This window comes from Lathamus discolor, chromosome 19 (genome assembly GCF_037157495.1).
Source record: "Lathamus discolor isolate bLatDis1 chromosome 19, bLatDis1.hap1, whole genome shotgun sequence".
NCBI lineage: Eukaryota > Metazoa > Chordata > Aves > Psittaciformes > Psittacidae > Lathamus > Lathamus discolor.
The window spans coordinates 5,596,159-5,614,423 of NC_088902.1; the positions used below are offsets into that span (position 1 = coordinate 5,596,159).

At 49.9% G+C, this 18,265-nt stretch overlaps 1 protein-coding gene across 1 annotated transcript; it reads left to right on the forward strand.

Annotated features, from left to right (window-relative positions):
* The first annotated feature begins 351 nt into the window (after positions 1-351).
* On the forward strand, positions 352-11,301 carry LOC136023694 (tyrosine-protein phosphatase non-receptor type 22-like). Its single transcript, XM_065698419.1, is given in 13 exon segments — positions 352-553; positions 2,828-2,936; positions 3,216-3,292; positions 4,215-4,310; positions 4,775-4,813; positions 5,136-5,207; positions 5,299-5,358; positions 5,761-5,903; positions 6,379-6,445; positions 7,269-7,346; positions 8,196-8,288; positions 9,677-9,753; positions 10,551-11,301. Coding segments are annotated over 13 exon segments (1,620 nt in total). The 5' UTR covers positions 352-466; the 3' UTR covers positions 11,173-11,301.
* The last annotated feature ends 6,964 nt before the right edge of the window (positions 11,302-18,265 follow it).

The following is an 18,265-nucleotide window of genomic DNA, read 5'->3' on the forward strand; positions in this document are numbered from 1 at the left end:
GGGAGCTGTGGATTTTGCATGCTGGTTTGGGGACTCTTCTTGCTGCAGCACATCCTAAGTGTGAAGCCTTTTTCCCCAGCTGCCTGGCAGTGAAGCGCAGACCCCAGGGCATGGATGCTGCTGGTGATGGCTGGACATGGTCCTTAGAGAACTCGGATACTGGGGTGCTTGGCTCTGGCCTCCACCATCTGACCACCTTGGTGGCACAGCTCCAGGCTGCCTCCCCTTGCTGTGATGCTCACATGAAGCGTGTCTGCTTTTAAAAGGAGGGCCCCAGGTTGTGTATTGCTCTTTGCTATTTGACCACGGTATCTGTTACGTACTAATTTCCCTTCAGCCTTGTGATGAAGTTGGTAAACCACAGCCTGCCGCCAGGGCTCTCTGGGCTGGTGCTTTCCGCTGCCGTGCACTCTTGACATGTCTGTTCCCAGCTGGGGCAGCCCGGTCGTGTTCAGTCTCCGGCAACATGGACCAAAGGGAGATTCTGCTGTAAAACCTGGAAAGGGCACAAAGCAAGAAGCTCAACCGAGAGAAGTTTGCCGAGGAGTTTTTGGTGAGTTCGCCTAAGGCGCAGGTTTATTTCAGTTGGTTTTAAAGGGAACTGCTCAGTCACTACTCAAGCGGGGATGTGATTTGCATGTGACAATAAGATTTCTATGAATTTCACAGCACAAAGAGACACGGGAGGTAACTGGGGTGAAAGGAATGTAAAGACATGTGAGTAACTGAATAGTTTGCTTTTTACATGATTACCTGAGTGCTTCCTGTTTTCTACCTTGTGAATGTGCTTCTCAGGACAGTTTCACTTTGCCTGGTAGTGGAACTGGGGATATAGTGAGGAATATGGAGGTACTGCACCTTCTCCCCACTGCAATCTGTGGTACCCGTGTTCCTGTCAGGGATCTCCAGCTCGCACTGTCACAGCTTTTCCCTTTTTCATCTGTGCCACCTGCAGAGTGCAGCAGGTGTCCAGAGGAACACCCTGTGGACCTGAGGTTGTTCCACCTCTCACTGGTACTGGGTGCCTTGGCTAAGGCGTGAGTAGGCAGCCGCCTGTGCCCCTGGATGGGCTGTTTCCCCAGCGCCGCGCTGGCTGTGTGGCAGGGCTCATGCATGCATCCTCAATGGGTGCATGTGCTTGACATCCACCAGTGCCCCTCTCAGAAACTGATTTCTTGTTCCCTCAGTGCCAAACTAGCACAAAATGCTGATGGTTCTCACCCTCCCCTGCATTCTGCAGTGTCCAGCTGGCTGAGATCGATGCAGTGCACTGGTTTGTGAGCTCTCTGACATCTTTGGGTGGCAAACCACTGTCTCCCAGCTAAAGCTGGTGACTGGTGCTGGCTGTTGGAGGAATATTGTTCTGGTAGGCTGGCTGAGCTGCTCTGACAAGCAAAGGCATTGCCCATCTTTAGCAGACATAGGGAAGGGTAAAACTGGTCCATTTGTAAGATCTGAGCTGTCTCAAACACCAGAATAACCAGTAGCTCTGAGCTGCCTCCCTGACAAGGGCTGCATTAGGCAGTGGTCCCTGGGGAAGGTGCAGGGATTACTCAGATCTCAGAAGATCCAGCCCTGCTTTGTCACAGCAGCGAAGGCTGGCACTTCAAATACTTGGGAAAAGCTTAGTGCTTGGTTTCCAGGTGTCTGGGTTGGAGGGAAGTGGTTCATCTGAGCTTGCAACGCCAGTCTGTTGTTCCATGGAGCAAAGTGCTGTCACAGGCTGCTGAATTTCCCCCTCTTGCTGCTGTGTTTAGGGCTGGGCTGGGCTGTGCAGACTGCCGGGCCCTCAGGCATGGGCTAGTTCTAGCAGCCATATGTACAGCTAATTTCCTGACCAAAAAGGAAGGTGGAAATAGTCAAGGCTGCATTTCCCCTTGTACTGGGAAGAGATCTCTCCAGGGTGACCTGAGCTGCTACCACTTTTGCGAGCACAGAAGCCTTAACAGGCAGCGGCAATGACATGCTTTTCCCAGCTGGGTGGTGGGAAAGGGAGATTTGCCCTATAGTTGCAGAGACGCCAATTAGAGAAACATCCTTTGGTTGTAAATCAAAAGCACCCCTGGGTGACAAGAAAAGTGGTGAGGTAGACAGAATATTATGAAAGAAAAAACACAGCAAGGATGGTGCTTTTGAAGTTGCTGCTAACAAACAGTGCCTTATTTAGAAGCTGATGCCAGTGAAATAAAAGTCTGTGCCTTGGCAGGAAAAAAGATGCTTGAACTCTCAAAAGTACTGCAGCAGTATCTTGGAAATGAAAGAGATGAGGGATTCGTACCCCTAAAGGTCTATCCTAGGACTCCTTGTTTCTTTTTCATCAGTGCCCGTAGCTGCTTTGCTCTGCTTGTGCTCTTTAGTAGCTTGAGCATTGCTGCTTGCAGCTACAGATGGGAGCATCTTCACCAAAGCGAGAAAAATCATTTGATTTATCTGTCTTTTCTGATACCATTTGTTAAAGGTGGTTCAACATTGCTGCTCCTCTTACCTGGGTGCCATTTATACTGAGAATGATTCCCCCGTGTCTCACTTATTTGTGAGGGCGATGCTTTATGTGCTGGATAAATGCATCATTATTTCACTTCGGAAGCCTACGTGCCTGAGCCTCGTGTAGGCACTGCCTCAGCACACAATTTCCATTGCTCAGAAGCCTGTGCTGGGACTCCCTGGTGGCTTCTGTCTCTATTTTTGCTCTGAGTACCTTGTGAAAAGCCACTTAGGAAAGAATGGTGCACACTTGCTTTGTGTCACTGAACCTGACCCCCGTACGCTCAAGTAGTGTGTTGTATGAAGCACATCTGCTGTAATTTGTTCCCTTCTTTCATCACAGAAGCAGAAAAGGCAGTCAACAAAGTACAGATCAGATAAAATCTACCCTACAGCAGCATCTGAGCAACCAGAGAACATCAAGAAGAACAGATACAAGGATATCTTACCCTGTAGGTTGGAGTATGTTCTTATTCAGCCTTTTTTTATTCCTAGCTCAACACTTCTCATCCTCCAGCTGCCTGCACAGTTGCTCATATGGGAGCATGTATCTGGCTGTCAGTTGGCCTTAAATTAGTGGCAATTCCACACAGGAGGAGGCATCAGCTGCTCTGGGATGAGCTCTCTGATGTACGTGCTCCTCCAAAGCACCTTTTGCTGCAGTCTGAGGAGCTCAGCTGCCCTGAGAGATGAACAGTAATTGCTGCTTCTTCTGCTTTTGTGCCTTGCAGTTGACCACAGCAGAGTGGAGCTGTCGCTGATTACATCCGATACAGATTCTCATTACATCAATGCCAACTTCATCAAGGTATTGCTACTTTCATGGTGCTTTGCTGTGCAGAGGTGTTAATAGCAGCTGTTGGTGCTGCCTGGCTGAGCTGCGCCAGGTCCTGCGTGGAGACGGAAAGGACCATGCAGCAGTGTCTGGGCTGTGCTGAGGGATAACTGATGTAAAGACGTGGACAATCAGTGAGCCCTTCAAAGACACCCCTTGCAGCATACAGGCCCTAGGCTACAGAGCAAGGGATGCGTGGGGAGGGCAGGCAAGGGACCACAGGGCAGGTGGTGGAACAGTTTGTGGTTCACAGCCCTGGCTTCCTTGCCGCTGTTACTGCCTTTGGTGGGTGACAATGGTGCAAAACCAGTGCACAGGCAGGAAGTCTTGCACTGCAGCACAGCTGAGACCCACTTCAGCAGCAAGCAACAGCATAGGTCAATGCAGGCTGGTTCTCCATCAGCTCCATGTGTTTTGGGACTCTTCCTGCACTCATGATCCCTCTCTGATAGACAGGAGGTTTCCTTCATTCTCCACCCTTCTGACAAAGGGCTCTGTGTAACCTGTCTGCAGAAGAACAGATCTTCACATGGGGATCATGGTTTGTTCTGTGGCCAACAGCCACAGGTATGCCAGGCTGCACACTGCAGAGCTGGAGCAGATGTGGTAACATCACCATCAAGCTCCCAAATACACTGCAAGAACTGGTGGCTCTGGGAGCAGATCCCACCTCAAGCCAGTTTCCTGGCTTGGGTCTGCCTTTGGGAGGTTCGCACACCATTGGTTTCTGGTTGCTTAATTTAATGTACATGCCTAAAATTTAACAATATAAAAGCCCTTCTAAATGATGAATGGGCTCCTTGAGTAGAAGTAAGATTCAGAAAGAAGAATGACTTTATTTCTGCTATTGGACTGTAGAAAGATGTCTCCATGTCTCAATTTAATGCTGTTTTAGGGCGTCTATGGGCCAAGAGCTTACATTGCAACGCAGGGTCCCCTCCCCACTACTGTCATTGACTTTTGGAGGATGATCTGGGAGTATGAAGTCCTGGTAAGGTGCAGATTTAGATGCCTTTTTTTGTGTGTGTGGTTTTGTTGTTTTGGAGGTTTTTTTGTTGGTTTTGGGGGGTTTTGGTTTTTGTTTTTTGGGGGGGTTTTTTGGTATGTTTCTTGGTATATTTTGTGAAAAGTTGTCCATCCTGAAGGCCTTTTTGACTAAGCAGACAGTGGGAGTGTCAGGGTTTTACTCCAGATGTTGTGTCCTTCCTGTGAGTCCCCTTCACACATGCTGAGGCAGGAGTCTGCTCGTGGCTGTCTGCACTTGGGCTCCAAGTGGGAAAGGTCCTTGCACCCAGGCTGTGGATGATGTCCCAAGTTTGATTTCCCAGGTCTCTGCAAAGGGCAGCCCCCAGAACTTCCTCACTGCTGCTAAGTACCCACAAGTGATCAGTTGGATTTTGCTGCCTGGATAAGAAACTTGGGTTCAGGCTTTTCTAATGAATCTTCTTTCTGCAGATTGTGGTCATGGCTTGTATGGAGTTTGAAATGGGAAAGGTGAGTAACATGTCAGAGATGGCCTTCCGTGACAGTGCCAGGGCAGGGTGGGGAGATGCAATTTGTAATAAGCCTTATTAGCAAGTTTCTGCTTGATTCAAGATGTTTCCTGCGTGTCCAGCTGCAGATTCTTAAACCATTCCCAGTAGAGCAGCTGGCCTCTTTGGAAGGGAAAAAGCAGCAGTGATGGCTCCAGGGAAGGGGAGGCTGCAGCAAGAGCCAGGCCTCCTCCCAGCACAACTTTTGTCCTGCAAAGTGTGACAGGGGAAGGTGTGGGTGGGCTGGTGCTGAATAACCAAATACATCCCGCTTCTCACCGCAGAAGAAATGCGAGCGGTACTGGGCAGAGGTGGACGGCTCTCCCTTGCAGTGCGGTCCTTTCTCCATTGCCTGTGTGAGTACCGCTGCCACCAGCACCATGTCATAGCACATGTGCTGGAAACTCGTGTCATCTGCAGAAAATGTGACTCCAACTTGTTCTGCAGGAAGCTGAAGAGAAGAAAAATGAGTATGTGATTAGGAGGTTAAAGGTGACCCTGAATGAGGTAAGGAGGAGAGGACACCAGCTTCCCCTGCCTGTGCTGACATCCTGGTCTGAGCCCAGCGGATCCACGGCAGCATCCCCTTGGTGGCACAGGGTGGCCCCAGACCCTACCAGTGCTCCTAGAGTCATAGAATGGACAGGCTGGAAAAGCCCTTTCAGGTCATCCAATCCAACAGCTCCCCAGCAGTGCCAAGGCCACCCCTAACCCATGGCACTGAGGCCTCGTCTCCCCGCTGTGTGAACACTTGCAGGGCTGGTGCCTGCAGCCCTGCCCTGGGCAGCCTGTTCCAATGCCTGAGCACCCTCTGGGGCAGGAATTGTTCCTCAGCTCCATCTAAACCTGCCCTGGTGCAGCTTGAGGCCGGTTCCTCTTGTCCCATCCCTTGTTACTCTTCTCTTGCAGGAAATCCGCACCATCCACCAGTTCCACTATAAAAACTGGCCTGACCACAATGTTCCCTCATCCATCGACCCCATCCTGGAGCTCATTGGCGAGATTCGCTGCTACCAGCCAGGTGACAGTGTCCCCATCTGCATCCACTGCAGGTGGGTGAGTGGTCACTGGTAGGGAAGCACTGCAAGACCTCAGTCCTTCATGCTCTTGCTTCTTCATTGGCCACAGGGAGGGTGGAAGTGGGTGCAAGCCTGCACCAAGCTCCTCTTGTAGGGAGTCCTAGGGCAAAGGTGTCCTCTGAGGACAGCTAACACAGCTGAGTGGCAGGAAAGGAGACGGGTAGCAGCAGGCCAGCAATAGCATGTGTAGTTAAGAGACCATCAACACTGGGCATGTCCATGCCCTACCACAGGAGGACCGAGCCTGTTTGCAGGAGCATGAGATGTGGCTTCCCACCTGCAGCAGAGCCGTACATGGGGTGGATGAAGCTGCACAGGGCTGTTGTGAAGGTCTGCACCCACTGCGGTGTGGGATGGGAGGGTCACAGGAGGTTGTGGATCTTGTCAGCAAACACAGCATGCCACCCTCTGAGCTCTGCCAGCAACCCTGCCGTCACTGTCATTGCAGTGCAGGCTGCAGGAGAACAGGAGTCATCTGTGCAATCGATTACACCCAGAAGCTGCTGAGGGACAGGGTGAGTGTCAGCCTGGTCTGTACCTCCCTACAGCATCCGCCTGCAGCAGCGCTCCATCTCTGCCTCCTCTCTCCCCTCAGTCTCCCTTTTACCCCCTCCGACTGCATGCAGATGTATTTCAGATAACAGCCACAAATGCAAACTCCCTGCATCCTGACTGGAGAATGGCAGTGGTCAAACCAGTGATATCCCATTCCCAGTTTGTGCTGCTTCTCTCTAGGCTCTGCATCAGTCCACTTCCATTGCTCTCTTCCACATCCCAATGGGAGTAGTTCCCTGATGCTTGTACTGATGGGGCAGCATTCCCATTGTGCCTTTTGGCAGGACCTTTAGATCTTGGAGTATGGCTCTGTGCTGGCCTTCAGTCTTCAAGATACTGGCTGCATTTGTCTCCCTGCACTTAAGCATCAGAAATCCAGCATTTCCAAACTAAAACCTTGCTTTACTCTGACTGTTCAGTAAAAATGTATGTGAAGTAAACCCTGTCCATGCAGCAGGCTGCTGGGATGCAGAGAAGAGGCTGCTCTCTGTGCTACGGCAACCCTGAGCCCACTGATCTGGGAAATCGGTGTCTTGTCTTTCATGCTATTCACAGCTGTTACCAATGCTGGTATCAAAAGTGTATTTGCTGTGCAGTGCAAGGCAGGAGGGAGGAGGAAGGCTGGCTCCTAATGAAAAAACAGCACTTCAAGCAGGTCTTTGGTTAAAACCTTCTGCAATGGCAGCCCTGAATTTTGGACGCTTCTCTAAACTGCATCACGGTGTGGAAGCTGCTTGCAATTGGACCTGTCTGTGCGTTTGTGTCTTTTCTCTTTCTTGCAAGATCGTTCCAGTGAACTTCAGTGTTTTCAGTCTGATCCAGGAAATGCGCACACAGAGGCCTTCCATAGTGCAGACCAAGGTATGCCTGGGAAACTTCACCTACTGGGATCTCAGGTGTCCATACTGGGACCTCAGCTGTTCCCCAGGAGGGTCTGCAATAAGGACTGCTCAGCCTGGAGAAGAGAAGCTGCACAGAGACCTCAGAGCAGCGTCCAGTGTCTGAAGGGGGCTACAAGGATGCTGGAGAGGGGCTTCTTTACTGTGAGGGTGCTGAGGCGCTGGCCCAGGGTGCCCAAAGAAGTGGTGAATGCTCCATCCGTGGCAGGGTTCAAGGCCAGAATTGGCCAGGTTCAAGGTTGGACACAGTCTTGAGCGACATGGTTTAGTGTGAGGTGTCCCTGCCCATGGCATGGGGGTTGGAACTGGATGATCTTAAGGTCCTTTCCAACCCTAACTATTCTATGATTCTATGTGATTCTATGAAACACGGAGTCGTTGTGCTGCTGGGGCCGGAGAGGCAGATGTTCTGAGAGGTCCTTTTTCTGAACAGCAGACTGATTTGGCAGAAACTAATTTGGTAGCTGAGCATTTCCCTGTTCACAGCTGGAGCTTAGGGCTTGCAGTCTGATTTATCAAATGTGAATGCTGTGAAACTAGGGACTGGCCAGGAAATCGAGTGGGAACTCAGCTGAGAAGCTGAGAGGAAGCTCAATGCAGACCAGCATTGCTTGTGCACCCAAAAACCCCCAACTGCTTCAGTATGAACCCTGTGAAAGTTGTGGCTTCTACATCTTCTGAGAATTCACCCTGCTGATGGACCGGGAAGTGGCAGCTTCTCTCAGGGCTGCTGCTTGATTTGGGTAAGGGGTGACCATTGGAGTGCTGCAGATGCTGGCTCTCATGTGTGGTTTATTTGTCTGGAACACAGGAGCAGTATGAGCTGGTTTATGATGCGGTGATTGAGCTCTTCAAAAGGCAGATTGAAGCACTCGATGCCCAGGAAGACTCTGCTGCTTCCCAGGTAAAAGTCCCCAGGATAAACACGCCTCGGGCACACCAGCTCTAACCTTGATGCCTTCTGCAGTGGTCTCCTCTGCGGAGCTGGCATGAATCCCCATGTTTTCTGCTATTCTTGAAGCCCAAACTGAGTCTCTTTTCAAGTTAACGCATGAGAATCCAGCTGTTTCTCTGAAGGTGCAATGCTTATCACAGGATTTAGCCTCAAGCAAGAGCCAAATTTCCTTTGGTCTCAAGCCCATTTTCTGTAGATGTTTATGATTGTTTAATGTAAGGAGTGAAGAGAAAGCACCAGCTTTCTACAGCAGCAGCTGATTTCCGTGCGGATGTGCCAGTGAGAGACTTGTTTTCATGGAGTGCTTGCAAGTGACAGGATGACTTTCAGTCTAGGTTGGGAAGCTTGGGTGCACAAGGTGGTATGGCTAGGAGTGTTAGCCTGCAGCACTGGGGTACGTGAGTGAGGCAATTGTCATTGCAGCCTGTCTGTGATAGAGAGAAGGCTAAAATGTCTTGTGGAAACCATGTCAAAGCCTTTCACATCTGATACACCTCCAAGGAAAAACAACGGGGGCTTGGCATGAAGTTGCGTATGAACAGGAACATCCAAAACATCCACGGTTAAGCTTTGCTTTGCTTTTGTTGTTCTCCTGTGACTGCTGGCACAAACCTTGCCTTTCCTGGGTAGCTGTTTGCAAGCTGGCTGAAGAAAACACATTGCAAAGGGTAAAGATTACAGTTAGCTTGTTTTGTCAGAGGCTTTTGTCTAAAGGATTGGGAAGAGGATCCTGCTGTGGGACTTGCGCCTCAGTGTTGCCAGAGGATCCGCAGGATGTTCCAGCCAGAGCTGCATGAGGAAAGAGCTGTGAAGAGCCTCTTTCTATGAGTTGTGAACAGTCTGTAAGCAAAGGAGATGCAAGACCAGGTTGACATAAAATGCAGGAGATGGCTCAAGTCTAGATGTGATTTTGTAGCTCCTGGCCAAACCTCTTCCCTGCCTAAACCTCATGGCCCTCTGAAAGCACTTTTCAGAGCAGAGGGGATGGGCACAATGTGAAGGGTCACAAATGAAGCCAGTGCCCAACTAGCCAGACTGGGGGGGTCCTGCAGGCAGAGTGGTCTGTGCAGGCTGTTTTGCAGGTGTCTGGAACAGCTGGATGGTTGGACAGCTTGATGGGCTCTCCCTGCAAAAAGGTGCTGACAGGAACTGCTGTTCAGGAGGTCCTGCACCCAGTTTTCAGCTCCAACTTGGTGCTTTCAAGTTGGTGTTTGTCATTTCCAAACTGCATTAATAATTGAAAGTAGTTGGCCCAAATTCCAGGCCCTGAAATAGGCTGTTTGTGTTTTTTGCTTTTTTCCTCCTCACTCTTGTTTTCTAACCTTCTCTTTCACTAGGTCCAAGCAAAGCATCCTGCAGCCAAGCCACTTCTGAGTCCAGTGGAAGATATTTATTCCCTGAGTTTATTAACCTGGTAAGGCCATTGCACAAGTACCCCCTGGGTTAGTGTTTTCAGTCACCCACAGGATTTCAGGAAGGGCATTTTTTAATGTGTGTTTTGTGACACAGTTCTCTTTGAATGCTGCATTTCAGCTGTCAGCAGGATCTGCAGCCTCCCTTGAGTCCTACTTTGACTCTCACGTTTGTTCCTAACGTAATTCCTGCTCTTGTTACTGATGTGTCTCCAAGACTGAGTCTCAGTCTCTTCCCTGCATGCCATCCTGTGTCTCGCTCTTCTGCTCTTGGGTGTGTTTCATGGTTTTCCTACATATGAACTGAAAACACCTTGCAGAGCAGCATAAAAAGGCTCACAAACATGGAGACACCCCAGTGCTGGTTCATCTCAGCCCTCTGCCTGGAGCTGTGCTCCTAGATTGGTCCCATCTTTCATCTGCATAGGCTGCTCCAGTGCCTCTTGCTGTAGCAATAGGAAGCCTGAGAAGTCCAATTTGCCAACATGGGCAGCTTCAGAGGGTGACAGGATCTTCCTGCAGGCATGGTTTGGTTTGCAGTGTCTGCTTTCCATAAATAATTTTGGGTTTTGGTATAGTTTATCTCCATAAAGGGGCCTTCTCTGTTCACCATTTAATGGTGTTCAAATAGGGCACTAGGGTCCTTCCTTGCACTCCTTGCTTGAGGCTGAGCTGGGCTCTATGTTCCTGGGAGACGTATCTGATCTTAGGAGCAATGTTGTGGGGCCTTGTTAATCGGCTAACAGAGGTTTCTGAGTACTAGATGGCTTTGATTCCACATCACGGTGCTTTGTTGCAGTTCAGAGCAAGAGAAGCAAGATGTGCATCAACGTCTTCCTCCAGTGATACAAAACAAAGCATCCCTGACATCGTTGTCTGCCACAGGAGTACACAAGAGCTCTGCGTGTGGAGTCCCTCCCATCAGACAGGCCATCTCCTTCAGCACTTTGAACTGCATCACCTGCAGGAAGGCAGCAACCGCTGAGAAGTGGGGCACTGGGGATGCTTTTCAGAAACACCACAGTTTGGATTTCAAACACATCTCTCCTGAGCAGCTGCTTCTGAACCTGGAGCCAACGGGAGCAGGCAGGAGAGGACCTCATGGCAGGGCACCTCTGACATGGGCTGCATCGACCCCTTTTGTGCTGGCACAGCAGGGAGAAGGCTGGGAGCGGGACAGAGGGGATGCAAAGCCTGGTTTGAGTTCACAGTTGCTAAATGCCTGTTCCTCAAGCTTTCAGATGAAGAAGCAGGATGGATTTTCCCCTGTTGAACTGAACCACTTGAGACAAGAAGCGTACGGCCTTCCAAAGCACAGGGACCGTGGGCAACGTCCTCACTCTTGCTTCTGTGTCTTCCCAGCATCAGGAATATTTCCAGAGCAGGTTAAGTGCGTTGAAGTGCTTTATAAAACTAAATAATCCTTGAGGATTTACAAATATTATAAATATTTGTTTGAAAATTAAGGTGAGGGAACATGCACATGAAATTGTGTTTCATGTAGAATGTGACAAGGGGATCTCTTCCAGTAGATTCCACTGTTACAAGTACTTTCTGATTTTCTGTTTCTTTTCACCCACCTGTGCAGTGACACATAAAAGGATACCCCTGCATCGGGATGCAGGGTGTGTTTACGCAGACACTATTATCTCTGCTTCCAGGGTATTATGAGATGAAAAGGTCTTGGCACTTACAGATGTGAAACACACTGTAAGAGGAGACTGACGAGCTTATGGCCCCTGGTGCAGTATCTCATGGCTGTTCAGCACATCCTGCTATGCTCGAGAAAGGAGTGACTTGGTTGGGAAGAGTGAAACCTATTGTGCAGAAATCCCCTCTAAAGGGCATTTCTCGGTCCCACCATGTGCTCTTGTTCTCAGGAACAGGCAGAGCTTTGAGTGACTTGATCTAGTGGAAGGTGTCCCTTGCCTGTAGCATAGGGTTGTTATTGGATGAACTTTAAGGTCCCTTCCAACCCAAATCATTCTCTCATTCTACGACTCTAATTTCGCAGACAGCTTCTGTGCAGCCAACCCCAGCTACCGGCACATCGCTGTCCAGGGCAGGCTTTATGCTGCCAAAAGCACAACTTCTCCATGGCCGACAAGTGCAGAGTGTCTGTAGGGACAGAAGGGCTTTTGGGATTGCCACCAGTCTAGGTGGCACTTTGAGGACGCTTTTCCCAAAACATATGGGCTAGGGGGCTGAGGAGTCTCTGCAGCGCAGAGCAGCCTAGGCTCCTGGCCCCAAGCTCTGGCTCAGTCCTTTACAGCCCCAGCAACACCAGGCAAGACAGCATCCATGTTTCAGCCGTTTATTCTGAGGTGGCCTGCCCAGTGGTGGTAGACCTGTGCTGACTTGTCAGATCATGGGCAGGCAGCAGCCGATGGCCAGGACAGCCCTGCTTGGGAGGACGCTGGCAGAGAGATCAGTATCTTCTCCGTGATCGAGACTGGCGACCTGGTGGGAAACAGAGCTGCCCGTGAGCATGAGCTGCGCACCCCGTTCCCTCCTCCTTGTCACCCCTCAATCGCCCAGAGCTGCAGTGCCCAGGACATCCTTGTGGTGCCTGGCAACACACGCTGACCCCTGCGCTGACTCCCACCTCTGCGTCCTTTCCCCTGGCTGTAGCGGCTCTGCCGGCGCCTGGACACGCGCTGCCTCCGGCGGCTAGAGCGGCTTCTCCTCTGGCGCCTGGAACGGTATCCACTTTGGCGGCTGCTCTGCCGGCGTCTGGATCGGAGGCGGTTGCTCCGGCGGTGGCTGCCGCTCCGCTGGTACCTGGCCATGCTGCTTCCTGCTGTGCTTGACTCTGCAGGGCTTTGCCACAGCCTGCACGAGATATAGCTGGGGGTGATTGTGACGTGCAATGACGTCACATAGTTGGCTGGTGATGCAAAGGGGATCAGGCCACCCACCATCCGTCCATCTATCCAACCATTCCTAAGGTGGAGGAAGACGGGTTTTACCCCAGAAACCCTGCCCAGTGACGTTCTCCAACCAGCAACGGGTTGGATAAAAAGCTCTCCCTGTTCCTCCCCCATGTGCGCAAACCAGATCTCGTGCAGGAGCTTGGCACCCCAAAGGCCCCTGTTCAGTCTCGCATCCCAGGCACAGCCATGCTACTGAACACAGCTGGCTCCCAGCGTTGCTGGATGCTGCTGCTTCTTTCTTCATTCTTTTAGGGAAAGCAAATGAAATTGAGTTGCCTTGCTCAGTGTCTTCCCAGCACCAGGAATATTTCAAGAGCATGTTAAGTGCGTTGAAGTGCTTTATGAAACTAAATAATCCTTGAGGATTCACAAACATTATAAACATTTTTGTGGAAATTAAGGTGAAGGAACATGCACATGAAATTGTGTTTCATGTAGAATGTGACAAGGGGATCTCTTCCAGTAGATTCCACTGTTACAAGTATTTTCTGATATTCTAACTGTTTCTTCTCACCTACCTGTGCAGTGACACTTACATAAAAGGATACCCCTGCATCAGGACGCAGGATGTGTTTATCCAGACGCTATTATCTCTGCTTCCAGGGTACTATGAGATGAAAAAGTCTCAGCACTTATAGATGTGAAACTCACTGTAAGAAGAGACTGACGAGCTTATGGCCCCTGGTGCAGTATCTCATGGCTGTTCAGCACACCCTGCTATGCTCAAGAAAGGAGTGACTTGGTTGGGAAGAGTGAAACCTATTGTGCAGAAATCCCCTGTAAAGGGCATTTCTCGGTCCCACCATGTGCTCCTGTTCTCAGGAACAGGCAGAGCTTTGAGTGACTTGGTCTAGTGAAAGGTGTCCCTTGCCTGTAGCATAGGGTTGTTACTTTAAGGTCAGGAATATTTTCAGGGCAGATTCTTTAAATAATTTTTGTAGTGCTTTATATAACTATATATTAATTGAGGGTTTACAAAGAAAAAATACAAATTCTTTTTTTAAAAAATGGTGCTAGTGTGACATCCATCCATCCATCCATCCATCCATCCATCCATCATATATACTTCCATGTACCCTTAAATCCATCCATCCATTAAGCCAGTCAGACAGTTAGCAATACACCCATTAAAGCATCTATTCGTCCTTTCATCCATCCATCTGTCCATCTATCCATTCATCAAACATCCATCCATCCATCCATCCATCCATCCATCCATCCATCCATCCATCCATCCATCCAACTATCCATCCATTCATCCATCCAGTTCATGCAACAGTCCATTTGTTATTTCGTCCAGCTATCCCCCCATCCATTCATATATCTGCGTACCCATCCATCCATCCATCCATAGATACATACCTATATTTGCTTTTTCGCCCAACTTCGCTTTCGTCCATCCATCCATCCATCCGTCCATCTGTCCATTCATCCGTCCATCCATCCATCCATCCATCGCTCCATCCATCCCTCTCCCTCCCTACCTCCCCATCTCCGTCCCTCCCTCTGTCCCTTCGTCCCTGCCTCCCTCCCTCCTTCCCTCCCTCCCTCCACCCATCCACACATTCACCCAGCCACTTGTCCTCATCCATCTGCCCATCCATCCATCCATCCATCTGTCCAGCCACCCATCCATCCATGCATAGATCTATCAATGTATTCTTCCGTCCTTGTATCCTCCCATGCATACATGCATTCATCCATCAATCCATCCTTAAGGTGGAGTATGAAAGGGGTCTCCCACTATTCCTGCCCAGTGCCATTCTCTGACCAGCACTGTGATGGGTACACACCTCTCCTCATTCCACTTCCATTTACCCAAAGCTGACCAGGGTGCAGGGGCTTTTCCACCCCAAAGGCCCCTGCTCAGTCCCACATCCCAGGCACAGAGTCACTCCTGGCCATGGCCAGCTCCAAGAGCAGCTGGATGCTGCTGCTTATTCATCCTTTTCGCCAAAGAAAGCCAAACGGAGATGCTTTGCTCAGTGTCTTCCCAGCATCAGGAATATTTCCAGGGCAGGTTCTTCTGGTTTTGAAGTGCTTTATAAAAATCAATATGACTGGAGGGTTTGGAAACTATGCCTATAATTATTTTTGTGGAATCTACATTGTTAGTGAAGGAAGTGTTTGTGGAATCTACATTGTAAGTGAGGGAACATGCACATGAGATTGTGTTTAAGGTGGAATGTGAGAGGGAGATCTCTTCTAGCAGCTTCCAATGCTGTAAGTATCTTCTGATGTTCTAACTGCTTCTTCTCACCCTCCTGTGCCATGACACGCACAAAAAAGGATACCCCTGCATCAGGACACAGGATGTGTTTACCCAGACACTATTATCTCTGCTTCCAGCGTGCTACGAGATGAAAAGGTCTTGGCAATACATAGATTATAATGCATCTCAGTAGCAGCAGGGAACAAACACACTGTAATAACAGACTGACTGGTCTGTTCCCCTTGATGCCCTGTCCCATGGCTTTTCAGGACATCCTGCTGAGCTCGAGAAAGGAGTGACATGATTGGGAAGAGTGAAACATGTTGTGCAGAAATCCCCTCTAATGGGTATTTCTTGGCCACACCATGTGCTCCTGTTCCAGGAAGGGGAAGTGCTTTGAGCGACTTGGTCTAGTGAAAGGTGTCCCTTGCCTGTAGTGTAGGGTTGTTATTGGATGAGCTTTAAGGTCCCTTCCAACCCAAACCATTCTCTAATTCTATGACTAGGATTTCACAGACAGCTGCTGTGCAGCCAACCCCAGCTACCGGCACATCGCTGTCCAGGGCAGGCTTTATACTGCCAACAGCACAACAACTTCTCCATGGCCGATAAGTGCAGAGTGTCTGTAAGGACAGAAGGGCTTTTGGGATTGCCACCAGTCTAGGTGGCACTTTGAGGATGCTTTTCCCAAAACATATGGGCTGGGGGGCTGAGGAGTCTCTGCAGCGCAGAGCAGCCTAGGCTCCTGGCCCCAAGCTCTGGCTCAGTCCTTTACAGCCCCAGCAACACCAGGCAAGACAGCATCCATGTTTCAGCAGTTTATTCTGAGTTGGCCTGCCCAGTGGCGGTAGACATGTGATAAGTTATCAGACCATGGGGCAGGCGGCAGTCGATGGCCAGCACTAATGCATGGGAGGACGTTTGCAGAGAGATCAGTATCTTCTCCGTGATCGAGACTGGCGACCTGGTGGGGAACAGAGCTGGCCGTGAGCATGAGCTGTGCACCCCGTTCCCTCCTCCTTGCCACCCCTCTGTTGCCCAGAGCCGTGGTGCCCACCACATCCTTGTGGTACCTGGGGACACACATTGACCCCTGCGGTCACTCCAACCTCTGCGTTGCCTTCTCTGGCTGTAGCGGCTCTGCCGGCGCTTCGAGCTGTTGTGCCTCTGTGGGGTCTGTTCCGGCGCCTTGAGTGGTATCCGCTCCGTCGTCTGCTCCTTTGGTATCTGCATTGCAGGCGGCTGCTCTGGTGGGTGCTGCTGCTCCGCTGGTACCTGGCCATGCTTGCTGCTGCTGTGCTTGTGTTTGTGGGTTACTTCAAAAGCCTTCACAAGATAAAGGTTTGGTATGATTGTGATGTGCAATGACATCATGGAGTTGTGTGGTGATGCAAAGGCAGTCAGTCCATCAGGGTGGGTCACCACAGGGTCAGACCCACCAACGTGGGTCATTCACCCATCCATCCATCCATCCATCCATCCATCCATCCATCCATTCATCAATGCATCCTTCCACTGTTCTATCAACCCATCCTGAAGATGAAGTACAAGTGGGTTTGCCCCACTAGCCTTGCTTTGTGACATTATCTCACCACCGGTAATATGTGGACAAACTTCTCCCTGTTCCTCCCCCATTTACCCAAAGCAGACCTGACCGCAGGGTTTGGCTGCTCAAAAGGCTCTTGCTCAGTCCTGCATCCAAAGCACAGCCTTGGTGCTGCCTGCGGCCAGCTCCAGTTTAACTGAATGATGCTCTTTCTTCCTTCATCCTTTTAGGAAAAGACAGCCAAACTGAGATGATTGCTCAGTGTCGTCCCAGCATCAGGAATATTTCCAGAGCAGGTTCTTTTAAGTGTTTGAAGTGTTTTATAACAACAAATATTGCTAGAGGCTTACGAACACTATTAATAGTTTTGTGGAAACTGTGTTCGTGGCTGCTTCCAGACATTAAGTGCTTGTCGATTCTCCTCTCCGTCCCTCCAGGAGCAGGGGGAGGGCAAGAAGGGGGGGAGTGAGTGAACGAGGTTTGTGGTTGGGTTTAAACCATGACAGTTCTCTCCTTTTAAACGTGCCTCAAATTATTTAAGAGTAGCTAGCATCCCTAGCCCCAAAGCATCTTTAGTTTATTTATCCGAATGGGCACATAATAAATATATTTAGACTTTGAGTCTTCATGTCACTGAAGGACACAAAAGGAGAAAAAAAGTTAAGAAAGCACAAAAAGGCAGCATCAACATAAATATGGGTCCATTCAAGGTACGTTTGCTGGAGGACTCCGCTTGTAATTAAATACCACGCTTGCATTCCCCCCCCCCCCCCGTTTTTTCTCCCTCTTTCTTTCCTTCCCCCCCTTCCCCAACCCTCCCCACTCCCAGAGGGATGGGGAGTAGAATTGAGAGAATGTAACTCCCACAGGTTGAGATAAGAACGGCTCAGCAACTAAGGTATAACACAAACCACTGCTGCTACCATCAATGATAATAACGATAAGAGAAAATAACAAGTTGTCCTGGGTTTACCAGGAGCCGTTTTGCTCCTTCTTAGTAGCTGGTGCAGCGCTGTGTTTTGACTTCCAGCCTGGGCAGAGAGCTGATAACACCGATTGGTTTTAATTGTTGTTAAGTAATGTTCATTCTGGCCAAGGACTTTGTGAGCCTCATGCTCTGCTGGGGATGAGGGGAGGCCGGGAGGAGGCAGAGACAGGACACCTGACCCCAGCTAGCCAAAGAGGTATCCATACCACAGCACGTCATGCCCAGGATGTAACGGGGAGTTACCCGGAAGGTCATGGTCTCTCTTCAGGGGGGTCGAACTTGTTCGACGGTGGTATCGTATTCTCTTCTCATGTTATTTTCTCTTATTGATATTATCATTGGCGGTAGCAGCAGTGATTTGTGTTATACCTTAGTTACTGGGCTGTTCTTATCTCAACCTGTGGGAGTTACATTCTCTCGATTCTCCTCCCCATCCTTCTGGAAGCGGGGAGGGTCGAGGCGGGGGGGGGGGGGGGGGGGGGGGGAGGAAAGAAAGAGACAGAAAGAGAAAAGGGGGGTGGTGTGAGTGAACGAGCTTTTGTGGTTGGGTTTAAACCACGACAGTTCCTTTTTGGCACCCAGCGTGGAGCTCGAAGGGTTGAGATAACAACAGATCTGACCGGATTAATAGTCACTCGTCACAATGCTGATTTATTGGCTCTCAAAGCTGTTCCTCTTGATCTCACAGCTTCAGAACGCTGTACAGTGCATACAGCCGGTATTTGCTGTGTTGGTGTTTTTTGAAGTGTGGGGCTTGGGCTAAGGTTTTTGTCTCATTGTATGTTATAATAATGACTTGTAATACAATAGAATCATTGATCATGAAACTGATCGG